This window comes from Elaeis guineensis, chromosome 9 (assembly GCF_000442705.2).
Source record: "Elaeis guineensis isolate ETL-2024a chromosome 9, EG11, whole genome shotgun sequence".
Lineage (NCBI taxonomy): Eukaryota > Viridiplantae > Streptophyta > Magnoliopsida > Arecales > Arecaceae > Elaeis > Elaeis guineensis.
Genome location: NC_026001.2, coordinates 55,511,348 through 55,526,511, shown reverse-complemented (window position 1 = coordinate 55,526,511; position 15,164 = coordinate 55,511,348). Strand labels below are relative to the sequence as shown.

General features: G+C 42.9%; 1 protein-coding gene across 10 annotated transcripts in view; it reads right to left on the bottom strand.

The window, feature by feature from the left end:
* Positions 1–9,939: 9,939 nt before the first annotated feature.
* Positions 9,940–15,164, bottom strand: part of LOC105034176 (phosphoglucan, water dikinase, chloroplastic) — a 146,089-nt gene continuing 140,864 nt past the window's right edge. For 7 of the 10 annotated variants that reach the window (XM_073243502.1, XM_073243503.1, XM_073243507.1 and 4 more), the window contains one exon: positions 9,940–11,032. In XM_073243502.1, the coding sequence (XP_073099603.1) occupies positions 10,131–11,032 (902 nt within the window). In that variant the 3' untranslated portion in view covers positions 9,940–10,130. The remainder of the gene's footprint in view (positions 11,033–15,164) is intronic. The other 3 variants (XM_073243510.1, XM_073243511.1, XM_073243509.1) reach the window with 2 other exon arrangements.

Here is a 15,164-nt window from a genome sequence, read left to right as displayed (position 1 = left end):
AAATTAGTGTGACTGATTTAGGTGCTCCTAATGCCAGCTTTAATTAAATCTTTTTTTAATCTGACTTGATGAAGTTAGTGGGAGGATTGAAATTGGCTGGATGATTTCTTCTCTACTATTCTTTAATAAAATCTTCAAAATTATTAGGTCCCTAAAATGATTAAGTTATAATGATAACTAAGTCATAGCCTCCCATTAAGTGAGTGATAATGAGTCCATTAGTTCAATGATCATTGGAGGCCCAAAGGCCTGGTGCTCATTGGCTAATGGAATTATTATTCATAATATGATAATTTGATTGAGTCTTTCTGATGGTGGTTAGGTTGGCCGGCCAAAGTCGGGCCTGATCATTTATTAGTCCGATTCACTAAATTAAGTCATGTTAATGGTTGGACCTAACCAGATCTTTTCAGTGGAGGCCAAAGCCTACTATTAGATTCTGGGGCAAAATCAATTACTAGAAGTTGTTTAGAGAAACAACTGGTTAAGAACCTACCCATAGATGCACATGGGTTGACCAACCAAAGTTGGGCTCGTGTGTAGTCTGTGTGGATTCTAGTACCCATTAAAGAATTAAAGTAATTCCTCGAATTGGAGGATGAGGCTACCAGTTCATAAAAATATTGGAAAAAACTTTAGACTAAAATCCAAGTCTTTAGTATTAATTTATGTACTAATAGAGGTCTCATTTTTCTTTAAGCAGCTATGGCCACTACCCTGTCGCTCCGGTCATTATTAGATAATGACAAGCTCATGGGACCCAATTTCGATAGCTGGTATCGAAAATTGAAAATCGTCCTTGAGCATGAGCGGATCCTTTATGTAGTAACGGATCAAGCACCTGAGGAGCCAGCTCCGAACGCTAGTAAGACGATCCGAGACACTTACTTGAAGTGGCTCAATGACCGCACCACCGTTCGATGTATTATGCTGGCAGCAATGAATGACGAGTTCAGCCGAAGGTTTGAGAATGCCCAGCCACAGGAGATGCTTCAAATATTGAACGACTCCTTTGGCACGCCTGACGACGTTGAAAGGCACAAAACTAGTTGTGCCATTTTCAATGCTCGGATGAGGGATGGGGCCTCAGTCACTGATCATGTACTGTACATGATCGAGATGATTGAGCACCTAAGCAAATTGGGCTTTCCTCTACACGAGCAGCTCGGTAAGGATGCGATCCTTAATTCCTTGCCCAAGTCCTTCCTCCCATTCCTTACTCATTTTCGAATGACAAAGCCTGCAGTAAACTACCACGGATTGTTGGGGTTGCTATAGAACTTTGAGAAGGATCACCAACTCCATAAGGAGTCGGTGAATGTAGTGGGAAGGTCTTCTTCTCATCGTCAACCCTTTGGGAAGGGGAAGAACAAGAAGAAGAAAAATAAGAAGGTGCAATCTCATGCTGGGACAGTAGCACGGGGTCAGACCAAGAAGCGCAAGCACGACCAGAGCCAGGCGGAGTGCTTCTTTTGCAAGAAGTACGGACATTGGAAGAGGAACTGTCCTCAATACATTGCCTCCCTGGACCCGAACAGGCCAAAGAAGAAGCAAGGTAATTATATGATAACTCCTTGCAACTTTTCGATTTGTGATACTACTGCCTGGGTATTGGATACCGGAAGCCCTTATCATATTTGTAATTCGATGCAGGGTCTGCAGGTCAGTAGGAGATTTGATGAAGGCGAGAGGTTCCTGAATGTTGGAGATGGAAGCAAAGTTCCAGTTCTAGCTTTAGGAATCATGAGTCTTGTAATCAATTCTCGTAATGTAATTCTGAGTGAATATCACTATTGTCCAAGTTTTTTATTAAATATTATTTCTGTAGGCCTTTTGGCCATGTACGGTTATGATTTTTTAATAAAAAAAAATATTTACAATATCATTTTGAATGGTGTTGCAATATTTGTTGGACAATTAAATAATGGAATTTACTTACTATCACAGCCTGTTAATGTGGTTCAAAAATTCGGTAAACGCTCTAGAATAGATAATGTGTCAGAAGTCTACCTTTGGCACTGTAGGCTAGGTCATATCAATAAGAACAGGATAAACAGGTTGGCTCAAGAAGGAATTCTTGAAGTTAGTGATTATGAATCACTTCCAACCTGTGAGTCCTGTCTTCTTGGGAAGATGACCAAGTCATCTTTTACTGGAAAAGGTGAGCGAGCCAGTGAACTCTTAGGTCTGGTACATTCTGATGTATGTGGACCCATGAGCTCAAGTGCAAGAGGTGAATTTTTCTACTTCATAACCTTCACAGACGACCTATCTAGGTATGGGTATGTCTATTTAATGAAGCATAAGTCGGAATCATTTGAAATGTTCAAACTATTCCGAAATGAGGTAGAAAAACAAACTGGAAAGTGTATTAAAACTCTTCGATCTGATCGAGGAGGTGAATACCTTTCCAATGAGTTTCTGACGTATCTAGGGGAGAATGGGATTCTCTCTCAGTGGACTCCTCCTGGAACACCACAGCATAATGTGTGTCTGAAAGGAGGAATCGGACCCTGTTAGACATGGTTCGATCCATGATGGGGTTTGCTGGTCTGCCGATCTCCCTCTGGGGATATGCGCTCGAATCGGCTTGTTACCTTCTAAATAGAGTTCCAAGTAAGTCTGTAGCCAAAACACCATATGAGATATGGATAGGACGTAAGCCAGTACTCTCGCACCTTAGGGTTTGGAGGTGTCCAGCTTATGTTAAACGTTTAATTACAGACAAGCTTGGACCTAGGTCTGACAAGTGTAATTTTATAGGGTACCCAAAAGAGACCAAAGGGTATTATTTCTACCTTGCTGATGAGCAAAAGGTGTTTGTCAGCCTTAAGGCAATCTTTTTAGAAAAGGAGTTCCTTAGTGAAGGAACTGTTGCCTCTAAAGTCGAACTTGACGAAGTTCGACAGGTGGAAAAACCGACACATGTTACTGAACCTGAACCGGATTTGATTAGATCAGATCCGGAGCCCATTGATTATGCACCCTTAAGGCGGTCTGGTAGAGTACCACATCAACCGGACAGATACTATGGTTTCTTGGTCCGGGATGGTGATCCTGTCGAACTTGATGAAAACGATGAGGATCCGATCACCTACATGGATGCAATGCTGAGACCTGACTCTGAAAAATGGCTAGAGGCCATGAAATCCGAAATGGAGTCCATGAAGGTCAACGATGTGTGGACATTGGTTGACCCACCCGAAGGAGTAAAACCCATAGGGTGTAAGTGGGTCTTCAAAAGGAAGAGGGGCGCAGACGGAAAGGTGGAGACCTATAAAGTCCGTTTGGTTGCCAAGGATATCGTCAACATTATGGTATAGACTATGACGAGACGTTTTCTCCTGTGGCAATACTCAAATCCATTCAGATTATGCTTGCGATAGCTGCCCATCTGGACTATGAAATCTGGCAGATGGATGTGAAGACAGCTTTCCTAAACGGAGAGCTGGACGAAGAGGTGTATATGATACAACCTGAAGGGTTCACATCCACAGATGAGTCTAAGGTGTGCAAGCTACAGAGGTCCATTTATGGACTTAAGCAGGCATCTCGGAGTTGGAACATACGTTTTGATAGGACGATCAAAACGTATGGCTTCGTTAAGAATGGAGAAGAGCCCTGCATTTATAAGTGGGCTAATGGTCCAGTAGTAGTATTTCTTGTATTGTATGTGGATGACATTCTTTAATCGGGAATGATGTCCCTGCATTACAGGGAATAAAGATTTGGCTATCGTCACAGTTCTCCATGAAGGATCTGGGAGAAGCTTCCTACATCCTAGGGATGAGGATCTATAGGGATAGATCCAAAAAGTTGCTTGGCTTATTCCAGTCCACGTACATTGATACTATGCTGAAAAGGTTCAGCATGGAAAATTCCAAGAAAGGCTATCTACCGATAGGCCATGGAATTTCTCTCTCGAAGAGGGATTGTCCGACAACACCTCAAGAGAGAGAGCGTATGGGTAGGATTCCATATGCTTCGGCAGTGGGATCTATCATGTACGCCATGACATGTACACGACCAGATGTGGCATACTCACTAGGGGTAGTGAGTAGATACCAATCTGATCCAGGAGAGAATCACTGGAAGGTTGTTAAAACCATCCTGAAGTATTTAAGAAATACTAAGGACCAGTGGCTTATATATGGTGAATCGGACTTGAGACTTATAGGGTTTACAGACTCTAGTTTCCAGTCTGATCGCGATGATAGCAAGAGTGTGTCAGGATTTATTTTTACCCTTAATGGTGGGGCTGTCTGCTGGAAGAGTTCCAAGCAGCACACTGTGGCTGATTCAGTATGCGAGGCGGAGTATATTGCTGCATCAGATGCTGCCAAAGAAGCGGTGTGGCTGAGAAAATTCATCACCGAGCTCGGAGTAGCACCCTCCCTTGTTGGTCCAGTTCTGCTCTACTGCGACAGCTCTGGAGCCATTGCTCAGGCGAAAGAACCAAAGGCACACCAGCGGATTAAGCATATTCTGCGCCGCTACCGTCTCATCCGGAAGATCGTGGATCGAGGTGACGTCGACCTTCAGAAGATCGACGGGAAGGAGAACCTGGCCGACCCATTCACTAAAGCCATTGCGGTGAAGGAGTTCAACGACTACAAGTCGAAGATGGGTATTAGATACTACACCGATAGGCTTTAAGCCAAGTGGAGATTGTTGGGAATAGTGTCCCAAAGCCAATCGTCAGCCTGTTGACGGTTGTGCTCCTTTTTGTATTAGTACATAAATTATAAATAAATAAAAATTATTTTGGTATTTTTTCATCACAAATGTTTCATCTTCTAATGAACTCCTGTGTTGTAGTGAAGTCCTTAGGACTATTTAGACTCGACAAAGGAGAATTTGTCGCTTAGTCCTTAAATATTTTCGCGACCAAATGATACGTTGTTACCAAGGATGACAACGTTTATCGAGCATAGGTCGTTGTGTGTCATATGGGTTGGTTGTCCTCATAACCAAAGAGTGTGGAGACACTGGTATGGCATACAGGTGAGATGTAATGGTACATCTGCACTGAACGTGACCAACTCCGAGCTATTTCTGCTGTCAAGATTTGCTCCGATGGGATATGGGTATAAATGTCCCTCCGACCTGAGACCGCCACGATGACTTGCAAGCAACTCACTGCACTTAGGCACTGGACTACCTGAATTTCTAATTCAGTGACGGAAGGTTGCTGGGTGTAGTCAAGTACTTCACTTGTCGGTGCGTGTGTCAAGATGGGATTAACCACTCCAGTTTAGGAGCTGTGTACAGTCGTGTTTCAATTTAGCAAAACCTTCGCCAGGGTAGTCTTAGTGGGGAGTCACAGGACTAATTGAGTTGAGAACGATTCGGATGATATCATCAGGGTTGACAGTTTAACCCTGAGTCGTCCTAAACACAGGGGTCAAAAGGGATGAATTATACGGTAACCATATTCACGTAGGTTCTGAATGTTGCGATTGTGATTATTCGACCTATCCGATCGTCGGGTACCATTGCTAGATGGTCACTTCGATTAGTACAGGAATTGGTTCCTGTGCTACCGGTTTAGGTTCGAACCTGCGGAGTCACACACATTAGAGGTTCCTTTCTGATCTGATGGCTGATTATGAGTCTTATCTATTTGGGACTCTATGATTGAGAATTAGGATTCTCTAATCATGAGTTCCACACATTTTTGGTACCGGGGTCAAAATTTTGAATTTCAAATTTTGAATTTGAAATTTGAACTCTTTGATCAGGGTTTCATATTGATGGTCTCTGATGCCTGATTGCCCATCAGATTTGGACTCAATATTTATGAGAGTTTAATTAGTGATTTAATCACTAATTAACTCAATTTGATTGAGTAATTATTTTTGGATCAAGTCCAAATTAAATTGGATTCAGTTTGGATTGACCCGATTAGGTTAAATGTTGACCTAATCGCTAAGGTGGTTTAGTCCCTGATTTGATCAGGGGTTAGGTTTAGTTAATTCCTGATTTGATTAGGATTTTATTGAGCCTAATTAAGCCTAATTATATTGGGTTTAATCTGGTCTAATTGTGCTTAACCTATTTTAAACTAGGTTAGCTCAATTTGAATCAAACCACCTTGTTTTAAATTTCCTGCGACACCCAACTTCCTTGCACCCATTTGAATTCACGAGAAGAAACTTCTCGTGAGTTTTTCTCACGCGAAACCCTTCCCCACGCCCTCATTTGTGCGCCATATGGATGGATAAAATAATTAGTTAGCCATTCAAATTCAAAGCATGTTTGAATTTGAATGGATAACTTATCACTAGCCCTTTCATCCTTATCCATTTTGTGCGCCACATTACTTACACGAGAAAAGGTTTCTCGTGAAGCATTTTCCATGCACAAAGAGCCACGCCCCTTCTCTTCTCACGCCCAAAAGGATAGGGATAAGTTGGTTTTCGTTTGAATTCAAATTTGATTTGAATTCAAATGTGTAACCTCTTGTCTTTATCCTCTCACGCGGATAAGACACGTTCGACGTTGTTTTAAAAAGAGGAGAAAGGTGGGACGTGCGTAGAAATTTTAGGAGAGAAACTTTGGGGCGTGAGGAAGGCTTCTGCGCAAGGTGAAGGTCCAAAACCTTCCGAGAGAAAAAGAAAGAAAAGAGAGAAAATTGGCGCAGGGTTTTTGGTGTGTACCTAGGGTTTCTACCTAGGGTTCGGGAAGTGAGATTGGTGTGCCACGAGTGTCGTGAGTCCACCAAATTTCAGGGAGAGATCAATCAGCCTCTCAAGCAATTGTGCAGACGATCTGGAGCATCCGAGAAGTCGGCACACATCGATCGAAGGAGTTCGATCAACATCTGCCATCAAAAGGGTGAAATCACGAACTAGCATTCGTGAGGAGCTGATCAGACGGGAGCTTCGTGTGGACGATCCGCAGAGGCCAACATTTGTGTGGCTGCGACGTGACGATCAGAGCCCCTCGACGGTGATCGACTACCCGCAAAAGGTGATGTGTTCTGAACACAGTACTGTAAAACGTTTACTGATTCAAATTTGAATTTCAAATTTAAATGCATGCTGTTGTATCATATTTAGATCCTAGTGTAGGGTTAATTAGTATTAATTAATGAGATTAATTAATAATTCCGCTGTAAAATAATATTTTTGAAAAAGTTTTAAAATTACCATTTTGCCCCTGCATTAAATTTTCGCTTCATCTTGATGGTGCTTTTTTCCACTAGAAAAGCAGTCATCAAGACTCGTACGAAGGTGGAAGCGACGCTAGCAAAACCAGCACCCTGATCTTCTCCTCAACATTCTCACCAACACTGAGGAGGTCGGTGAGGATCTTCTAGAAGTGACTTAGATGCTCCTGCACGCTGTCCCTCAGTCATCCACAACTGGTAAAACTACCTCCAGAGGAAAAGAGTGTTGGTGAGAGACTTCGCCATGTACAACTCCTCGAGCTTCGACCACAGCACCGTCAGAGAAGTCTCGCTCAGCACATGGATCACCACCTCATCTGCTAAGTACGTGCGGATGGTACTCACTACCTGCATCTGTAGCCATTTCAATCCTGCACCTCTATGGTGGTTGGCTTCTCATCGTACAAGAGCATCAATCAATCCCTGTTGGATGAGCACGTCCTTCACCCTTACCTGCCACAAGGAGAAATTGCTCTTACCATCAAATTTATTGATCTCCATCTTGATTGTTCCTGTCTTCTCCATCTTCATCTTGCTCACCACTTGCAATCTGCATCCTTGTACCGCCTCACTCTGATACCACTTGTTGGGTGGATGTCTGACCAGGAACCACCTCCCAGGATCTTTTCAATACCATGCGATGCAACAGGAAGAAAGAAGAAATAAAATAAAAAATAATCAAAATACGTGGATCAGCCACAAAAGAGCTCGCCTCCATGAAAAATGCAAACTTCACTATGAAAAAAAATTTACAAGAGGAGATCTCTCCCTCAACTCTTGTATACCCAATTTCTCTCTCATTAGAAATTTTCCTCATTAAATCTCTCTCTTGAAAAAACCCCCTGAACCTCTGAAGCGACCGGCATCCGCTGTCCAGAAGCATCCTATTTCTTCTCTCTAAGCAGCGCGATCTCTCTCTCTCTTCTCACAGATTCCGTACGACATCCACGGTAAAAAAAAACTAGACCGCCGCCCTTTGTTTCTCGTGATCAAAAAACCACCACACCACAATTCACTGTTCCTAGGCCTTTATAGGCCTTAAACAAAGGTTAGATTAGGAATCCTAATCAAGCTCAAACAAATCCCAGATCAAGCCCCAAGCCATTGGATCAAGACCGGAACATCCCTGGACCGTCCGATCACGATCGATCCATAAAATAATGCCGTGAACCGCGAGAATGCCCTGACGATCCATGCGGTCCGCCATGGACCGCCCGATCCACCGTGGACCTGGGTACAAGCCCAAGGCAGTGCCTGGTCTTGGGCCGGCCCGCACGTGTGGGCCTGAGCTGCGCCCGCACCGGGCGCCTGGGCCCAAGCCACGCCATGCGAGCCCGCACGTGGGATGGGCCGCACGCCCACCTGGATCGCGCGTCCCGCGCGTTGGCCTCGCCTGGGCCCGCTCCGCCACCTGGGACCGCACCGCCGCCGCTTCGCTAGCCCACCGTCGGTGGTCCTCCACCGCCTCGAGTCTCATGCCGACTTCAAAAGCTCGTATCTCCTCCATCCGAGCTCCGTTTGGAGTGATCTTGATCTTGTTGGACTCTATTTTTCGCCGCAAACCTCACTGTGGTTTAATGTGGACTGAATCTCAAGACGTCAAATCCTAATAGAGCTTTAAAAAATTCTTTTTCTTTTTTGGTAAGACCAAGAATTTCTTTTCATATTCCACATGAACCATACCTGAAATCAAACTTATTAAGCAGCGGAATCAAACTTATTAAGCAGCGGAAAGTTGGAAACGCGTTGAACAAATACATTATTAGGAACATTTTACAAGGTTCAAAATTATTCATTTAAGAAAATAACTTGAAACGGATTTCCCAATTTCAGAAGACCTTCCACGTATATCAAGCATCAGAATTGTTGTCACCTATTCCGAAGAGATCACCTGCTCCAGTTTGCAGTCACAATTACCTCACCTACCTCTATGATTATCATCATGCTGTGCTATCACCATGGCCACAGGCTCTAGAGTCATCACTACTGCCACCGCCACTACCACACTGGTCCATCATGGCTGCCACCACCAATGACACCATCACTATCAGATTAACTGCTTGTTATTGCTACCATCACGACTGATTCTGGCGCCAGCACTGTCAGTATTAACCTTGTATCTGTTTCCGATGCTGCCAAGTGTTTCTGTCAGCTATAAGAAAATAGCTATAGCCCAAACATATTCCTTTGTTGTCTCATATTGAGAACTAATAACTACTGGGAATGGCTTGCAAGCATGATACATATGCTACAATCCTACACTTGAAATACCGCCACCCAGGCCATTCAGATAAAAGAAAAAGATAAAGAAAATAAAGGAAAAGAAACGTCCCCACCCGGTAATTTGTATTTCCTATCCATTCATAATCTTCTAGCTCCTAGGTTAGGATGCTATATAGCACCAGTCAAGATTATTATTAATATAGAAAGGGGAGGTGGGAGGGGGTGTGGTGGGGCGAGAGAGAGAGAGAGAGAGAGAGAGAGAGCATTGATACATTATCATTCACAAATCCATAAATTTGGTCCACTAAGACCGAAAGCATACAAATTACAGGTAAATACCGATGAATTAGACTCTGTTGCACCACTCACACTCATACATTGTTCTTGATTGCTACAATAGGGAGTAATGGTACATAGATGGCATGAATAGTTACTTGAAACTGCTCACAAGTCAGAAAATTATTATCATCCCTATTTAGAATAGGCATCTCCAAAACATAAAGAGGGCACTGCAGCAATCCAGCACCATGAAAGAACAAGAGGAATGCAACCGAACATATGATAACATTAAAACTCCGAATGAATTCCTGTAATATAGTCCAGCACAAACCTAGGGTCCATGCTGAAGTACAGAGTTGTGGATGAAATACTGATGGCAACAGATGCCTCACATCCAACCTAACTGCAAGATGTCACTATTGAAAGAAGGCTAGCTGTATAATGGTGATCTACTTGGTCACAGCTGGGGTCTTGTTTGGACTATAAAAATGTCTTTCCCAACCACACACCCTTCAACATCTTGTGGGCACCCAAATTTCTGCTCAAGAAAGAAGCCAATGGCACAGAGGCGCTGGCCAAGCTGCCTCCTGAAGATGGAGTCTATGGTTAATGGTTTCTTACTGTAGTCCACAGTTAGATGAATTACTTCTCCATTAGCAGGGCCAGCACTGAGCACCAAAAGTTCCTCGCTAAAGTTCGCAAAGGCCAAGGTCTTAACTCTGCCATCGAACTTCCCTGATGAAAGACGCCATGGAGTGCCACGTGTCCCTGAAGCAAGTGTTTCACCAAGCCCAGGTGCAATCTCAGCCTCAACGAGTGTGGGATCATGGTCTGTTGGGCTGACGGTATGGAGCACAAAGGAGAGATCTGGGTACATCATCTCTTGCACCAAAACAGCCATCATAGCATTTTTCTGGGGTACACCAGCTGCCCGGCGGCTTAGAATGGCTCTTCTGGTGTAGAGGGAAGCCCATACCCGGCCAACAGCAGCTCTGAAAACACTCTGGTTCAGAAGGCTGACATTTGGGACTGATTCATACAATCCTGCAGCAGACATACCAGCTAAGTCCTCGACATTGGCACTGGACCTCACTATAAGGCGAGCATTATTTGGAAGGATTTTGGCAATAGCTTCAATAGTTTCATTAGATGGGTATTGGGCTGAAACCAATGATTGAAGCTCAAAGCATAATTTGTCAAGTTCACCATTTTCAAGTTTGGCAGTCTCTGTCTGTTCTACCAAGGATAGAAACGATTCTAATGAACCATTCTTCTCAAGTGCTGACTCCATTGACCCAAAGGGAATTACTGCACCAGAGGGTACACGGAATGAAGTGGGAACTCCTTGGTCACTGTAAACTGTCATCAAATGAGCCAATTACAAAATGGATTGATATGAACTTAAATTCATGAAATTCTAACAGCTGGTGCCCCTGTGATGATAACTGTTGATCAAATTAACCTATAGCCTTTTTTTTTTTCTGTCGCTTATAAAGTATTAATATTACATCTCATTAAGTTGTTAATTAAACATTGTTGAAGTACATATGTACCAATAGGCAGAGTTGGTGGAGGTTGGGAGGCATGTTTTGACATCTAAAGATTCCATTATCAAGATTTGAGAGAACAATCCTAACAATGGTTCACGCAAGCACCGTTCAGAAGATTTTTACTGCAGGCAGCATTTCTGAGAGTTAACTCTTCCAGGTCATCTTACTTCATAACTAGTGGTGTCAGTATATTTTGCAAAGGTGGAAGTGAACCAGTTCATCAGAAACCATAAACTAGTGGGAAAATTATAACAGGTCCCTGAGTCATATTAAACCTGCAAAACATTTGTCAGATGGCCATTAAAGCTACTCAAATTTGGAAGCTAGTGTTGTGGATACTAGAATATTTAAGAAACTTGATTTCTTATGAGATACAAGTAGGAACAGTCTGCACTTTGACATCAAGATTATGGCATCTTTATATGCAAGAGTTGATAGCCTTTTTCTTTTTTTCATGATTTTCCTATTTCAGTTTGATGCATTCACATCAATGAGGATTGGACTTCCACTCAGACGTGTTTCCTTGAAACTCTAAGAAGGTTTATTGTGAATGCTATTGTCTTCTGTTTGGATAATCCAAGACTCCAAGTGATGGTAGAAGACGTGAATCTATCCTTTGTTTGTTTACACAATTTTTGAGGATTGTTAGGGGGATTACCCGTTATTGGACACAAGCTCTACTTCCTGGGACGAAGCCGAGCACCCATTAATGGCCCAATAAGACCAGATCACCTCCCGAGATAAGACGGTGCTACAAGATCAACCTCCACCCAACCTTCACCTCGGTCACTTACTAATCTCAAGATCGAGACCTGCCCAACAACACCCGACGACTTATGTGAGTGATCCTAGACAGAACCTCACCCTAGGTTCCCAGCCCACTTGGCCATCCGGACAATCTCTGAGATTCTCTAACCACCTTTGGGGAGTGGGCACGACCCACGATCAACATCCATGACTAACAACTCAGATCACGGGATAGTGGACAAAATCCCAACAGCCTATTAGGTAGTGGGCTCCTAGGCACTGACAGCCTATCAGTGTCCAGCGAAACAACCACCACAACCTCTCAATATAAAAAAGGTAAGCAGGGGACCTTCAAGTAACTAGGAAAAGGCTCTTACCCACATTTCTTCCTTTTTTGAACTATTTTCTAAGCTTCGGCTGACTTAAGCATCGGAGGATCCCCATCAGACATGCTTTGGCGAGAGGACTTTCCTTGCAGATCCCCCGACCGTAGAGGGTGGCTTGCATCTTGGGGCACACCGAACCGACCTCCCGATGTGACACCACCTAAGCTCTGCAACAATAGATTGGTGCACCAGGTAGAAATGGTGAGAACAAGAGCACGGAACACTTCGGCCAACTCTAGTCAGCATTCCTCACGAAAGAAGGAACGGACTACTCAGCAAGCTGAGCCTGTCTTCCCACCCAATCGTGGTGGCAGACCAGCAGTCATGGAATGCCGTACCGCCTCATACTGTCCTTACTATACCGTACCGATCTCGTACCAATATGCTGTTTCGGAGCATACCGACACTACCATACCGTACTGAACCATGTATCAATATTTAGTAGAATTTTACTGGTACGAGGTTTGATATCGAGAGGCAAACCTTGCCAACAGTAGTTTGTCACACTCCTGCAATGAGTCCAAACCTTGATGACCGTCGTCCAAGGCCTCCAATAAGCAGCGATGTAGCAATCACAGCCTAAGGAGAAAGGCCTTCCCACTACTACATCCTACCACAACTAGCAATCTCAGCCTACTCAATAGTCTCGTCACCCCAATCCTCCAGTCCGACGAGCATCTTAGCATCAAAATTTGTAGGATAAGCATCATCAGTCCCAATCTGGATCGCCTGATGGAGACTCGACTCCGAGATATGACATCATAATGATTCTCTTCAACTAAACGAGTACAATCGAAAGCTCCAAGAGCTCGATCGATGCTTACGAAGTTGCAGAAGGACCACAAAGGCCAGACGGATGGTCTCGAGTTAAACACCATCCTCTTTTCTCTAAGAAAATCATGGAAGAATCGATCCCCCCTCGGTTCAAGATGCCACACAATTAGAGCCCTTCGACGGCACCTTCGACCCACTCGACCACCTCGAGAGCTACAAGACTCATGATGATCCAAGGGACAACAGATGCCCTCTATCTTGCTTTTTCGACGACTCTCAAGAAGTCCGCCCAGGTCTGGTACTCGAATCTACAGCCGGATTCGATCCATTCTTTCGAACAATTAGAGAAGCAGATCATGGCACACTTCAGCAGCAACAGAAGGCAGCCACAGTGTTAGATGTGTGCCCTAGAAGTCAAATTGGCTAACACATGTACACTTCTGGAGCATAATTTTGTAATTGAATTTTTAAATTAATAAAATTTGAATTATTTTTTCATTCATGTTATGTGTACTTTAATTGTGTCTATGAATCGTTCGATGAATTAACGAATGATAACACGTATTCTCAAAAAGTTGAGTATTTGAGGCACATGTCATTAGTGGTTAATTCTTAAATTGCTCTCGATCATAGAATCATCATAGGGACGATGATTGATCCAGATAGACAGGTGCACGGATCGCTTTCTTTGGACAGATGAGTCTCGAGTCTCCAGTGTAAAGACACTGGAGCGACAGTGCAAGTGGTTGTTAGAGAACTGATACTGTATATGACCAACATGAGAAGTCACTAGGATGGTTATCTACTTGTCAGTGACTTACTCATAGCTGCAGTGGTGTAGATAACTCTTTGATCTGAGGTGCCTCGACTGTTCATAGTGCGGTTGTTGTAGTTTGATTGCACAATCATTTGATTTTCTAACCATTCCGAATCTTACCGTGTATGTTGACTACAGTAGATCCATTGTAGAAATAAGTGTGCACCAATATAGGATCTGTCAACCCTGATAGACAGAGAAATCCTATGCAGTTCATGAGACTGAGTCCTAATATCCAAGACTACGGTAGGTGAATGATGAAAAAGAGTTTCCATAAAATTTTACATGGACTCGAGTCAATTGAATCTAGTATATGATGGACGAATGGGTTTGACAAGTTATCCTTGACCTACATCTTGTCGGAACTCACGACAGAAGAATCGGACTACACGATAACTGCACTTAGAGATTCAATACTTTTATTCTGCTGGTTGCCACTACATACTACTAGGTGTCACTGATGGATTATAAGATTCATCGAGCGTCGTCTTGATGATCGATGACCCTCGAAGGGCAGAATTAGAATTATTACAATCCATCGAAAAGAGTTTCGATGATATTATGATAAATGTCACAATATATCTTACTACCAGACAGAATAGAACCTACGGGGTCACACAAAAAAGGTTCTTGTCTGATCAGATGCCTGATTAATGATTACGAATCATTAAAGGATAAAATCATCATTTGATTGATATGCAAGAGTTATAACAAAATTTGCTAATGATTAGTAAATTATTGAAGGATTAATTAACAATTGGATTGCTAATCGACTCAATTTAATGAAGCAATGAGATTTGAATCAAATCTAATTGAATTGGATTCGATTGATTTGACCTAATTAGGTTATGAGATAACCTAATCGCTAAGAGAGATTAATTCCTGATTTGATCAGGATATGGATTCATTTAATTCCTAATTTGATTATGATTTAATTGAGAGTTTAGGAGCCTAATATGATTGGGTTCACTGATCTAATTAGGCCTGACCAAATTAGATTTGGATAGAGTCTAAATTGAAACAACCTAAGAGTCCATAGTGAGTTGGACATCTCCCCATGCACCACCTTATTCCCATGCTGATTTCTTTTCATGCTAATTCTGATTTTTGCATGAGAATTCACTACGCCAAAGCCCCCTTGTCGCCCTTCTTGATAAGGATAAAGATAGTTTTAATTTAAGTTCAAATTGGTTTGAATTCAAGTCATTATCTTGATG